Below are 15,079 nucleotides of genomic sequence, written 5' to 3' on the forward strand. Positions count from 1 at the left end.
CCCTTCCGCATTGGTTTACATCGATTTACTTACGTACTTCTTCTACGAACAATTAGCAGTAAGTGTACAAACCCTAGTAGTACTTTCATGAGTCATTTTAACTGCTTACAAGGAGAAGGGAGAAAAAAGTGGGTGGCAGTCTTACAGGGGTAGTTCGTAGCATATTTCGAGGATGAAGAGCGCAACTTCTACCTCTCAAATGAATAAAACTGCAATGATGTGGAACAATCAGAGTGATTTATTCTATTCGTATAAGCTATTGAAATATAATTCATCGAGAAATATCGCAAAATCCTATAAAACGTCTCATACCCCCGAGGTTATTAAAGAAATATTCAATCAATTTTAAATATTGGCTGGATAGAAGATTACTGTAAAACACCATTATAAGCTGCAAAAGGAAGAGAATGTAATTATCAAAATCAAATTCATTAGCATTTTAAAATGTACATTTAAATCTGTAAATTCTTGTTCTATAGACCTACACATAGTCAAAATATAACGAAATATAAAGAAATTTGCAATCTCATAATTCTGTGCTTTATATTTCTTAGTAATTAGTTTCTTTATATTTTATTATTTAACAATTATAAATGTTAGTGATTTGCACGAGTCACTGCGTGCGATTGTTAATAACAATACATGTAGCAGTAATTGTCGCTGCGATGATTATTTTATGGAAAATATCAATTTTTCGCAAATTATTCTTCGTTCGATCAATTTTGAAATTTTCTACCACCCGAAGAACTTTTCTGATTGGTTCCCCATCTTCTCTGAGAGAGTATAAATACCCTTGCAGGAGCATGAATGTTTCATTCGTCGCGACTCCTTCAGGTGATGTGGATCTTCCTCGGGGTCTACTGAAGGAACTCCTACCTCTTTTTAAATTTTTGTTAATACTATCAAGCAGGATATGAAAATTTCTACGTTTTTATATTTGAAATATTTGCGGTAATATTTAGTTTGAATTCTTAGCACTCGAGGCGCTGTAATCTTCTTTTAGACTGGGTTGATAACCTAGGGCATGACAAGGATGGTAAGGTAGCTCGCGAGCCTCCGAATGTGACAGAAAAATACGTTAGGTGGTAGGTCTATATTCATCATCGATGATTTTAATTGTGGGATCTAATTCTTGAAAGTGGAAGTATGGGAATAAAATTAAACTTAATTTTTAATGCATTTAAACCTTTATATTATATAAAGATATTCTAAATTATACGAGGTTCAAATGTACGTATGATGCATGTTGTGTGCGTGTCGTGTGTATCCAGTGACATCTATGAAACTTCCTATGTAGATAAGAGCTAAGCAGCGTGACAAAAATGTATCGATAATGACGTAATCTTCCATGCTTTGAGCTGACTACTATACGGCAATGAGTGTTAGAATATTAAACAAATTCCCGCGATGTCTATGCTCTAGCATTTCTCAAAGTCGATCCGTAAGTTAAAAGTATTTGAAACGCAGCACATTTAATGTGTCAGACACAAAATAATATTACAACTTTCATTTTTTAAGTGATTACTGTAACATTGCCTTAACCTAGCATCTGCTGTAGTGTTAATAACATGAAATATTTTTAAAATAAATGGATTAAACTGAGAGCTTTTAACGTAATGATTATAATTTTCGAGTTAATTATTTTCGTTAGCAGTATTTAATATTTTTTTATATTTAATGTATTCCAGGTCAGATACTATAGCAAAGAGAAAGAAGATGAAGATGAAATACCTGTGAATCTACTACGAGATATTTATAGCGCAAATAATCAGCCTGATAATGGTGTTATATATGATAATAAACCTTTCAAATTCACATGCGAAGCAGATAAAACATATTCTTGGTGCTTGTGTGGTCACAGTAAAAGGCAACCATTCTGCGATGGCACTCACAAAAACATCTTTTTAAAGATTAAAATAAGACCTATACTATTTAAGGTGAAGGAAACTAAATCTTATTGGCTGTGCAATTGCAAACAAACATCTAACAGACCTTTTTGCGATGGAACGCATTTAAGGGAAGATATACAAGAGAAAAAGTATTGATAGTACATGTAAATAGCCTTGTATTTTTATTGTTTACAAAGAAAAGATGCAAATGGATAGTACATAAAAAACTTATGTTGTTTAAATACTGCCTTATAAAACTTGTCCAAAAAATTTATTATTAAAGTTTCTTAATTAATTTGCATAACCATAATGCTATGCTGTTATTACATTTAAATTTCTTTTTTAAACTCCTTATTTTTCCTTTCCAATAGAGGCACTAATTACATTTAACTTAAACAGTATAATTACCTCGTAACATTATGAATCAAAAAACCGTTTATAACCATTTATCAATTGTGATACATGCAATACGTTTGGGAGTTAAACTGCATTAGGGCATTAACAAAATAATGGCTTATTTATCTGTGTTACAACGGTTCAAAACTGTAATATAACCTCCTCAATATTGACAAATGAAATTTTTTATATAGATATTAGCTGCAATCTTTTTAAAAATTTGATCATTTTACGAACACCAAACTGGAATAGCCATCTACTGGTGACATCTTTGAACTAATGCTCCGATTTAAAATAAACAAAAACAAAAAAAATTTGTTAATTATACTTGAAGAATACATAACATTGCTTAATTGCTTTGACACATGTACTTCGAAAAAAATGCAATTTGAACAATTATGATCAAATTTTTCGAATGTGAAATTCTCAGGATTCTCTTTTTCTGCATAAAGGGTTCATAAATAATGCATACAATTTTTTTGTATTAGGACTTAAATGTTTAATAATGTTTATTAATATTATAAATATTTTATTACAATAAAAGTAACATTATTGATATTTTATTATTAATGTTATATTATTATCAAACTCCTAATACATTTAGTATTTTAAATTAGTAATGATGAGCAACAAAAGATTTTTTATTATTCGGAAGAAATTGTTCCAGTCCAATAAATTTATAATAATTGGATCGTTCTTGTTAATCAAATTTACAAAAACGCATCGACATTCGTTCATGTTAACGTGAGAATAAACCTCAAGTAATCTATTATACATAGGTGGCGACTTCACACGACAAACGTTTAAATTTTAAACGTGGTAAATGATAAATTGCATACATACAATAGTTATCGCAATAAACAGAATGTTAAAATACTTATAAGAACTAGTTGAATAATCCTGTAAAATAGTGGTTAGTTTATTCTAGCTAGTGATCGTTTTCATCATGAAGCCCACGTAAGTTTTTATTATTATATTTTCGACGAGAAGAGCACGTTTTCATTTCCATTTTTCAATTATACTATGTAAATGGATTTATATTAATGATCAGTCATTTTTAATATATGATTTATAACAAGTACGTACGTCATTGAGTAATCCTTACATTATGTTTTTTAGAAATATAAAACCACCTGTTGCAACGCGAAAGTACATAAACCGTGCAAAATATGATACAGAGTCATCTAAGGAACCTGTTAAAGTTTTTTGCCGTTTAAGACCAATGAACCATCCTAATGATGTATCTTGTATAAAGATTATTTCTAACACAAGCTTAATTATTACACCCCCAGAGTCAGTACTGAATATTCGTAATGCAAACAGAGCTATACAAACATCTTTTAGTCATATTTTTGGGCCAAACGCTTCTCAGAAAGAAGTGTTTGATATTGTTGCTCTACCATTGGTTGAAAATCTAATTAATGGTAAAAATAGTTTACTCTTTACATACGGAGTAAGCGGAAGTGGTAAAACTTATACCATGTCTGGTAATCTGCATGATGCAGGCATCATGCCACGCAGTTTGGATGTTATTTTTAATAGTATAGCAAATTGTCAAGCAAAGAAATTTATCTTTAAACCAGATAAACTAAATGGATTTGATATACAAAATGAAGCTGACGCAATGGTAGATAGACAAAATGATTTTCAAAGACTATTCATTTCTCAACATGGAAAAACCCCTAGACTGTATGTTTCTTCTTTTCACATATTATTATACTAATATCTTCTACAAAACTAACATCTTTTTTATTTTTAAAAGATGTAAATTAAACGATGAGGGTGATAGCAGTGAGAATACTTTACCACGAAGTGAATCACAGACTTTAATTATTGATGAGGATAATGCATATGCAGTATTTGTAACATATGTTGAAATCTACAATAATAGTATATATGATTTATTAGAAGATACTGACGGAAAAATAAAGTGAGTTTGTTTACTCAAACTATAATTAATATTTAAAACAATTCATAAAAAATTTGTGAAATTCAGGACTTTACAGAGTAAGATTATTCGTGAAGATGGAAATAGAAATATGTATATACATGGGTGTACTGAAGTAGAGGTGAAAAGTTCTGCAGAAGCATTTGAAGTATTTCAAAGAGGCCAACGTAAAAGGCATATTGCATACACTGCTCTTAATGCTGAATCTAGTAGATCTCACAGTGTTTTTACCATAAGGCTTGTACAGGTAACACACATTACTGATATTTTTGTAAGCTATAATTATTAAATTAATTTCCTTTCAGGCACCACTGGATAAAGATGGTGAACAAGTGATTCAAGATAAACGAGTTATATGTGTTAGTCAATTGTCTTTAGTAGATTTAGCTGGAAGTGAACGTACAAATCGCTCTAAAAACACTGGTCAAAGACTCAGAGAAGCAGGTAAATAATATAAATATTACACATTTCACTAGATACACAGCTTATATTTTTTTGAAACAGGAAATATAAATAACTCGTTAATGACATTACGAACGTGCCTGGAAATATTACGTGAAAATCAAACTCAGGATTCAAATAAGATAGTCCCTTATAGAGATTCAAAATTGACACTCCTTTTCAAAAATTATTTTGATGGTGAAGGAACTGTAAGAATGATTGTTTGTGTTAATCCTAGTGTTGACGATTACGATGAAACTATTGTAAGTATTTCTTTTTTACTTAAAACCATATTAATTGTATAGTAATATATCCTGTGTCATGCAGCAAGTGATGAAATTTGCCGAAGTCAGTCAAGAAGTACAAATTACAAATTCCGCAACTCCAAAACTAGATTTGGGATATACACCTGGTAGAAGACAAGCAAATAAAGTATGAAATAAATCTCTCAATGCAGCTATCAGATATGCTTATAGTTTATTCTTATTTTTTTCTTTTTCTATAGATATTTAAAGAAGCGAAAAACAGATTAGAAAGCGCCGGTAATCCAGCTGCGGCTGATTTAGAAGTCGACTTAGGTTTGGTTTACAGGTATAATTGTACTTTATACTGTTATAAAAATAACTAACAATTTTGTTTTATTATAAGCTAATTTTTCTTTTAGTCTCGGCGGTCCATTTCCAGAAATGGAAATAAGTAATCCACATAATGACGAAATAATTACTACATTGATGCGTTTCCTGGAAATGCGTATACAAAAGCGAAATGTGTTACAAGAGGATTTGAAGCTAAAACGTAATTTTCATTTAATTATGGATAAAATAATTTTCGGAAAATTAATCATTTTATCATTTTAGAAACCAACTTCAGGAATATGCTAGTAAAATTAGAAAGGGAAAACGTATCGTTAAAAATTGAAAATTCAGCGTTAAAGTCGTCTGCTGATCAACAAAAGAAAAAAGTATGTTCTTAAATCTTTAACTATATCGTAAGCATATCAACTGTTACTATAAAATTGTTACAGCTTTCTACTTTGGAGGCTCACATTTGTAAAACGGAAGCACAAATTGATACTTTACTATACAGATTAAACAGCGCAAATGAAATAATCAGACACATGAAACAAGAAGTAATTTTTTTTTATGTTATGAATTACATCCACCTCTTTTATTTATTAAAAATTAATTACTTTTTCTAGTTAAAAAACAAAGATATGTTATTAAATCAACGAGAAATAGACAAGCAAAGGGTTAAAGAAAAATATACTACTAAAATTCAAGCAGAGACTGACAAAATAAGCAAAGAATTAGAAAGTAAATTACGTCGACAGCGTGAAATTCTCCAGGTATGTATCTCCATTCACGTATGTTTTATACAATAATTAACTTCAGTAAATATTTAATTATAGAGCCAAATGAAAGAAAAGGAAGACAAACTGAAGTTAATGAAACAAATATTAAATCAAGAGGGTGATGTTAAAGAGAAACAAGTCTCTGAAGAAAGAATTCCAATAATAGATAATACTGAAATTCCTACAACACCTAAAGCTACTACTGCTACTGCTGGTTCTACTACTAGTTCTACTACTATTACATCCATGATTCCAGAAACTGTATCCTCTCCTCTATCTACTCCAAAACCTACTGCAGTCAAGTTTACTGATACTGATGACGTTCGATTGAGCAGAAGAGTAAATATTTCTAATATTATTTTATGAAATTAACTTATAATCTGAAATAACGAGTTTTCTTATTCTTAAAAATGTTTAGGAAAAAATTCCAGTAGTAAATTTGCGATATAGACGATCGCAGAGTGCAGACAGGTGGATCGACCACCGACCTCCTGGCTTGGTTCCAGTTGGAACTATTCTCCAACCATTAATACGAAAGAAACGAAGTGTTACACAACTAGTAGATCCAAAGGATATAATCGATAAGGCATCAAAATATTGCCTCGTTTCTCAGGAACAAGATACTGATGGTGAACTTGAAACTAAATTATATAAAGTTAGTATTAGTGACATTGGTAAATATAATTCATGTGTTAAAAAATGTAAGTTGCAAACAATTCTCGTGTTTTAGGGCGATATATTACCAACCAGTGGAGGAGGTGCACAAGTTGTATTTAATGACATGGAACATTTAAAGCAAGTGTCGCCTGTTTCAAGAAGGAAACGTAGTGGTTACGTAAGTCCTGAAAATAAAGATTTCACAACTGAGAAAGACTGTGGTACAGAAGAAAATAATTCAAAAAAACCTCGTGTCTAATACTATTAAACAAATCGTTTTCGTAAACATTGAGTACGAAACTCCACAAAGACTTTTCATGAATAGATTTAAATACATATTATATGTAATGACCAAAGTTACGAAGAGATGACTCTCTTCGTTTTTTTATATGCAATAACAAAAGTACAAATTTCTTATAAGCATATAATTAATATGTAGCATATATTTTTATTTAATTTGATAAAGATATATATATTTCTCTCTGTTATCGAGTTATTTTAGTGATAAGAAATAACTATTTTTGATTTGAATTATATTGTCACATTGTTAAAACTTACTAATAAATAAATTTCCTTATACGTTATTGTAAAATAAAGTCAAACATATTTCTTTTCCTAATATCTTTTTTTTATTTATAATTTCATATTGTGTTAAGTGTCCATTTATATCCCGTGGCTTATACAACACAGACTCCGTGAATAATACAAACATTAGGACAACAGAAGCCTGAATATGTACTGCCAACAGCAAAGTAGTAGTCAATATGTACATCGTTTCTACACAGTGCGAATTATGAAAATCTAAATGGAAAAATTATCGTAATCTCTTTTCTATATTCGAATTGCAAAACTATATCGCAAATTTATAAATTCTACATTTGACAATTATGTAAAGGCATTTCATATAAATTTTGAACATTTTCAGTACTTAAAAGTCTGTTGATACAATAATAAAAAAAATATATACATATATATTCAAAAGATTCGCTACTGCATAGCGGTCAATCGTAGTCGACAAAACAAGTTATATTTTTATCTTATAGAAACTACAACATTACAGAAATTGAGCGTAATCTCGCAACTGATAAAGATATTGTATGTAGTACAGTATCGTCTGCAATATTTAATTACATTTCCTCTTCTTATCCTCCCCAAGTGTTGGCAACGTATAAAATCATACAAAGTATTGAGACTAGATGAATACCTTAATTAGTAAAGTAATTAGTCGTTATATTATGATCAGTTTTTAACAAATTATAAAAAATTGATTATTAGATTATTTAAAGATAGAGTGTTATGCAACGATGCATTCTCCCCTTTTCTTTTCATACAGTACAAACAATACACACGATCTTAGAATATTATTCATTAGAAACTATTTGTTGCAAGATAAGTTATCGTTGAATAAAAAAGTGAAGTTATATTATAAATTTTCCTGCATCGAAATTGTTAAGCAAATTCTTGTGCAGTTGAAGTTGCGCCAAAATTTTGACGTATTAAGAATCAAACGCTATTAACGATTGATTTTTATTATGTTTATACTTTGTTAGAAAAACTAACGCACCATTAGCTATTGTTGCTTCATAAAATCCTGATATTTCAGAAGAAATCAAGTTAGCATTCCATTCTTAACGCGTCAAACAAGTTTTTCTTTTCTTAAATTCTATAATCCAAACATGAGTTAACTTTGAGCATTTTCATAAAAGAAAGGAGACATGAATCGTGCATAATACATACGACTCGCTTTGTTCCCTATAAATATATTTGACGAACTAAGCAAATCGATGGTCTAAACACCGACTTGCGGTAACTGAAAACGACCAAGATGACATTTACAGACTTTAACATTTAATCATACTTCTTAAAGTTTGAAGCTCTTATTATTATTATTATTATTATTATTATTATTATTAATATTAGTAATATATATATATATATATATGTGTGTGTATATATATATTTATTTTATATATTAATATATACACACATATATATAGTACTTTTAGCTTGTATAATATATTACTTCTCTCCTTTCTTTAGACCTACTAAAACGAAAGTTCTTATCATAAAAGCGATTTATGTTCTAACTCGAATATTTTAAACATTCCAGATAATTTCACAGACGCTAGACCAGACCCATTGATTCTTTTTTATGAATCCGGAGAAACTCTTTATGATAAGTGTAGGCTGCCTTTACGAAACACTTAAATCGCCCATTTTTCGAGATTATTATATGTAACATCAACATTTAATTTTAATATTTCCCAGTAAACTAACATTACGTATAATTTACTGTCATACGACAGTAATCACTGTAGCTTTTATAGCACATTATGTGTACCAACAACAACATACAATACAGTGCAATATATCAATTACATCGTTGTCCATTGATATTACGTATATTTTTGACAACGAAGTAACAAACATACCGACATAATTTATATATTCAGATACACGAAGTATTTTCTTAAATATGATATTGAATATCATTTTGCGAAACGAATATGACACAAGATAAATTTTTATATTTTATAGGGCTCATATATCTCTGTGTGTACACATAATGTACGCAAAATAAAATCTCGCGTTTTGAAAAATCAATGAAAAATAAAGAACACAACAAAATCACGATGTTCTGTGATCGTGATTATAAGAGAATTGTAAGTAAATACTGAGAAAATATGTCACTGGTTATAAAAATGAATAAACATTCCCTTGAAAAAATGATTAAAAGTTCTCTGTAATAAGATGTTGATTTATGATTTTCAAGCATTTGTTACACTTCTAACTCCACTGTAAATGTCACAAGGAATACTGAAATAAGTAACTGATGTCACTGACGTACAGAGATTAAACTCTTTGTGGTCAAACATTAAAGCGCAATGAACGAACATTCAATGCACCAAATCATTTTTTCCCACGAATTCGGAAAATGGTAAAAGCGACAGTATCATCATGACTCTCGAACGAGCGGTTCAAATTTACAAGCTTAGCAACAACGAACAACAAACCTATTCTATAGCTTTGCTCATAAACTCTATAAATCGCTTGCCGTATTGTTCTGGATCACAGGTTGATATACCATCGACATTAGCACCGTACTTCACAGTTTTAGCTGCCTTAGCCGCTTGCTTGCGCACGCCGTAATGAGTTAGCACATCGATTATAGCTAAAAAATAAATTTCCTTCGTAGGTGCACCTAAAATAGAATATTTCGATATTAATTTGAACAACGAAATAATTAGATATGCAAGAAATTACCTTCTTTACTAGGAATTGCATAAATATCTAATTCAGGAATTATTGCATCTTCATATTGTAGACTTGTATCCCGCATCAAAGCGGCATGTGGAGACTCAGGAGGCGTTGCTATACCGGCCGTATGACTCCATACATTATTCCAACGATTACGGCTAAAAACAAGAATGAATATTATGTACTTTGAACATAAAATTGTACAGAATTTTGAGATACATACTAGTGGTTTGCATCTAGTCCACTTCCAGATTCGCTATCCTCCTCTTCTTCATGACATTCCTCTTCTTCTTCCCTCTCAGCACGTTCCCTATTCTCTTGTTCAGCCCTTGCACAGTCGTGAATACCAAGTAGTAAGGAATAATCCATTAGATGTAATCGCGTTAAAAACTGTAAAAAGATTTTCTTGATAAATGAAGTACAACGATACATTAAAGCAAGAATAGAACTCACATCAACATCAGCAGTTAACGTTTCTATAAGTTTGGTTTTTGCCTCTTCACCAATGTAAATTTTCATTCCTTCTTTAACAAAGTCATTGTCCTTATAAGTTGGCAGATCTTTCTCTTTTTCTTTGTCGGATGCTTCACGATCTACAGTTGAACCTTTTAAATCAAATTTCTTATGGGTTGTTAAGTGATTCGAAAATACATTTCTTATGGCAACAACGTAATGTTCGACTCCGTCTACCGTTAATCGGTACATGCCAAGGTACTGAGGCAACAACGTTTTTCCATGCCTTTCTACAATATACTATAAAGAGTAACATTAGTCTTATAGACAATTAGGGAAATGTATTATCATAATGACTATTCCATACCGGATGGTAGTGTTTTAGAAATGAATGCATCCTCTCCACCTCTTCACTTGTAAGAGTTTTAATGATAAATAATTTATCATAAGACTGATAAAATTTTGCGCCACTTTTTCCGGAAGAATCATCCAATATCGGCTGTGACCTGGAACAATTAATACTTTCAGTTACTTATTTTTATTAATAATTTTAAAAGTATAAAGCATTTATATTTCCATAATAAAACACACAAGATTATTCACTTCTTGCAATTAACAAGTTTTCATTTTCATAAATAGGTATAATACTAATAACTATTAGTCTGTATTTATTATGCTCTAGCGTGCATGAAAAAAAGAAACTAATTTTTCAGTTAACTATTAAGCACTATAATAAAATGATTATAACAAAAATTCACAAGTTATATCATAATGAAATAAAAAAAAAATGGACACAAAAATATGAAAATATGAAACCACATCTAATAGTTAATCAAATTAAATTCAAAATTTCAATCTAATAACATACTATATTATATATCATAAGAACTAAACGCATATCAAACTACAAAAATAAGTGCATGCTTTAATTATATGTGGTTCTAAAAACTAATTTATGATATTATAGAGAAATATGTGTGTAAATACATGTTTTATATATAGTAATATATTATTATGATGTAACATATGTATTTTGTTTCTTTTGATTGATTTTGTTTCCTTAATGAAGATTTTATGGAAACGTGTTAGCCACAAGCAACACGCAGAAAGTGGAAAATCAAGTCTGGCTAACCTCAGACGCTTTGGCTTAAAACTGTAGGAACGTAGTGGCTTATTAAGGACTGGAATTTGTGAAATAACAGGAGAGGGAGAAGAAAGAGTTATTGAAGGAGCAGTGGCAGAACGTTGAACCAATTCACGAGTTTTTCCATATCCAGCCAAATCCAAATGCCTCTCTTTTTTGGAAGGATTAAATGCCCGACATCTAGTATCAAAATCTTCACATTATAATTTACCATTAGGAATTTTTACTCACTATTTGTATGTGAAAGATAGATCTGGTTTATATGACAATATAAAAATTCATTTATTATTTTGTGACATATGTATATAGTAATAAAATTTGCACACTATTCGCTATATTGTGTGTGAATTTCATTTTAAATAAAAAATTTTGTTAGTCACAATATCCACTTGTATTACACGATATATACACTTTTGTTTTCATGCCTTGTAGAAAGAACATTACATTATTATAAAGCCTCAGTTTTTCATTGAATTTTAAGATATTTAATCAATTTAATTTTAAAGTTTCATACTACAGTACTGTAGTACAATAATGTAGTAAATTAAAAAAAAAATTCAGACATATTAGAAAAGGTATACAAACACAAAAAAATATGCATTTGCATTAATGCAAATTGTTACTGATATTATGACAAATTATCCTTCTCATAACATTGCAATTTCAATTAATATCAAATACAAAAAAATATAAAACTTTTATTTACAATGATTTGCCTATGAGTCATTGGGCGGATTATCTTCCTTCAATGATGTATCAAGCAAAGCCCTTAAATCTGCAATGTTCTATAAATAAATAAATATGCTAAGAAACGTTAAACAAATAATCCTAATACATACATGGATACTTTAATTATGTGCAATAACTATCATAATTTGTACAGAAAGCTTTTACATAGCATAATATAGAGATGTTTAACGTGCAGTGCAATGTGTAATAATAGAGTATGAGTAAGAAAGAAATTTGAAAGATGCTCTTATTTGCATAGCAGGTACATTACAAATGAATATTGAGTTTTGTAATCACTGTAATGAAACTTTTAAACCAATTTCTTAAGTTATTCTTATGTGAGTATTTGAGAACTATATAACATTAAACAAACTATGTTTTACCTGGTCATTGATTCCTTATAATCCAAATCATCTATACCAAATCTCTCCCGTAGATTTCTGAATACTAATGGACAATATTCTTTAAACTTAAAATGAGAGGGCATATTCTCCCTAAAACAAAAAATGCATAGCATAAAAATTCTATATTTCTTAATCATAAATCTTTAAATTATCATATAGATCATAGTTTTTATATTTCTAAGCTTCTAATGAAGCACAAAACAATCCTAATTTTCAGATTACAAAGAAAATTATTCATATGTCTATCGTTAGCCACAATCTCAGATCATGAAGACCTTCATTGATTCTATTATTAAAAGCAGTGACCAACCTACTAATTCAGTATTTGGTGATATATTTAGAATAGGCCACCTCAACAGCTAGCTTTAAATTTACATTAATGATTTCTTTCCTATATTAGATAGAACATCTGATTTATGCTTCGTATTGCTACTAAATGCATTTAAGTCTTATTATTTTCCTTCTACCATTTCATTGGATTAAATAAATATAAACTGACAAATACATTAGTACATAATGTAATATGACTCACTTGTTAAAAAGATAATTATTCACTTTCAACTTGCTGTAAGCTCTGAAATCGCCTGGTAGGAGCATTACCGGTATATTAATATGACTAAGTTCATTTATCTGCAATATGAAAAAATATTTATATAAAGCTAAAGATAATTTCATTAGTAAATTCTTATTTATAATGTTATTGCATAATGAAGTCTTAAAATTAATGATAAGATGTTATTATATTTACAAATTTATTTAACTTTTTCCTATAATTTAAAATTATTATATGAAAATATATTTCAGTACTACATATATTACATATACATGTTTGTCATACAATATCTTTATCATATAATCTACATGTAACAAGATTATACATTAGTGTACACAAATATCTTTATTCTTATATGGTAAATAGAAATGATTATACACATATCTGTCATATTAATTTTTAGCATATCTTATTTTGCCCTGTCTTTAGTAGCTGTTTATTACTAGTCTCTAATAAATAATGAATTTTACACTAATTTTTTAATGTAAAAACAAGTCCCTCTAAAATTTCCAAGAGAAAAAAGGAAAAGGCATTCCTTTACTTTTGAGCAGCATTAAACAAATAAAAATCTTTACATAACATCCTTATCATAAAATAAGTCAAATACTTCCATTTGCAATAAAATTGATCGCATTGTTTAATCAGGTGATTCATTCAACCATGACTGTGACAATAGATAAGATTACTCAATCGGAGCAATTTTTATTACATTTTCCAAATCAAATATACCCAAAACAAGTACATCAAAATCATAACACGACCGTGAACATAAATGTTTAATACCCAATATTTATTTAATATATATATAAAAAAAAACAAAAAAACAAATCAGTAAAGTAAACCAAATCCTTCATTGATCAATCCCACCGATAATTAAAAAAAATGATTTGCGTCATTCCCAGCTTGTAAATACGCAAATGCAAAGTAACGCGTTAAGACGTTAATACATGTTACGCCAACTACGAAGATCGAAGACAGCTCTCTGCACTCGAAACATGTCGAACCGCGGGGAACGATTCGAAGAAGAAAAACTGATAGAAAGGCAAACGTGAGAAAACATAACAATGTTCAGCCAAATTCCCAGGTTCTAATACAGATTCGAACGGTCGAACGAGGAAAGTTACATGTCGATGACGTTACGCTGTCATTAGTCAGATGTGTAAGATACGCTCGTTACAGAACGTTCGTTACTCACCGTGTGATTGACACCCCACATGAAAACACTGAGAAGAGGTTCGTTCGCACGGAACAGCTTAACCTTTTGGTGCTTCACTCGGAAGTGTTTCTTTTTGAGCTTGCTCAGCCCGCTAGACACTTGCGGCGCGTTGGACATGTTTCTTACGCTGGTGCCTGCGACGAACACCTCTCTCGAATAACACCACTGCGTTGCACGCTTACACGAAGAATCACGGGATGCCCTTTTACACCGCCGTCATCGCGGAATCGCTCCGTTCGGCGAGACTTTACGCGGAAGAAATTGAACGGTTAGAAGCTCCAGGTGACGATCGCCGCGAGACACCAAGCGTATCCCACCGCGGTTGATTAGCGACCATTAGCAACTGAGCTCCTTTTAAAAATGGCGAGGACAACCATGTCCTACCTGCAACCGCAGCAGCTATAGAAACTCTGCGGATACGTGAGTTGCGCCTTGGCACCGTTTCCAATCGCGCTCTACAGATTTCACTTACATATTCGCCAAGTTACAGCCACCTTTGATTACCCTATCGAACCGTTAATCATATTTTGTAGTGCCTGATACACTTTTTCAAATTTATTTCATCGCTTGCCCGCGATTACGATAATTCACTAAGCTTTATTGGTTACTTTAAATTACATATTTATCAGCGATCGTAAAG

General features: G+C 30.4%; 3 protein-coding genes across 6 annotated transcripts; 2 read left to right on the forward strand and 1 right to left on the reverse strand.

The window, feature by feature from the left end:
- The first annotated feature begins 1,343 nt into the window (after positions 1-1,343).
- LOC143184031 (uncharacterized) lies at positions 1,344-2,199 on the forward strand. The gene is made up of 2 exons (XM_076385961.1): positions 1,344-1,441; positions 1,689-2,199. The coding sequence occupies exons 1-2, from the start codon at positions 1,376-1,378 to the stop codon at positions 2,043-2,045; spliced, it is 423 nt and encodes a 140-aa protein (XP_076242076.1). The 5' UTR covers positions 1,344-1,375; the 3' UTR covers positions 2,046-2,199.
- Positions 2,200-3,393: 1,194 nt separating this feature from the next.
- Positions 3,394-7,105, forward strand: LOC143184027 (kinesin-like protein KIF23). Its single transcript, XM_076385952.1, has 14 exons — positions 3,394-3,974; positions 4,048-4,215; positions 4,282-4,480; positions 4,539-4,677; positions 4,738-4,937; positions 5,002-5,106; positions 5,180-5,265; positions 5,339-5,469; positions 5,532-5,635; positions 5,699-5,803; positions 5,873-6,019; positions 6,083-6,364; positions 6,444-6,680; positions 6,756-7,105. The coding sequence occupies exons 1-14, from the start codon at positions 3,394-3,396 to the stop codon at positions 6,939-6,941; spliced, it is 2,670 nt and encodes an 889-aa protein (XP_076242067.1). The 3' UTR covers positions 6,942-7,105.
- Positions 7,106-9,637: 2,532 nt separating this feature from the next.
- On the reverse strand, positions 9,638-14,849 carry Pip4k (phosphatidylinositol 5-phosphate 4-kinase). Of its 4 annotated transcripts, XM_076385953.1 has the most exons (9): positions 14,419-14,849; positions 13,203-13,300; positions 12,650-12,760; positions 11,526-11,717; positions 10,761-10,899; positions 10,394-10,693; positions 10,164-10,330; positions 9,947-10,098; positions 9,638-9,884 (listed from the first exon to the last, which is right to left on the reverse strand). In XM_076385953.1, exons 1-9 carry the CDS (start codon positions 14,554-14,556, stop codon positions 9,697-9,699), a joined length of 1,485 nt encoding a protein of 494 aa, XP_076242068.1. In that variant the 5' UTR covers positions 14,557-14,849; the 3' UTR covers positions 9,638-9,696. The 4 variants fall into 4 exon arrangements, with proteins under 4 accessions (XP_076242068.1, XP_076242070.1, XP_076242071.1 ...); XM_076385955.1 differs by lacking the exon at positions 11,526-11,717 and having other exon boundaries at positions 14,419-14,848; XM_076385956.1 differs by lacking the exon at positions 13,203-13,300 and having other exon boundaries at positions 14,419-14,557.
- Positions 14,850-15,079: the final 230 nt, after the last annotated feature.

The sequence above is a fragment of the Calliopsis andreniformis genome, chromosome 9, assembly GCF_051401765.1.
Source record: "Calliopsis andreniformis isolate RMS-2024a chromosome 9, iyCalAndr_principal, whole genome shotgun sequence".
In the NCBI taxonomy this organism is placed as follows: Eukaryota; Metazoa; Arthropoda; class Insecta; order Hymenoptera; family Andrenidae; genus Calliopsis; species Calliopsis andreniformis.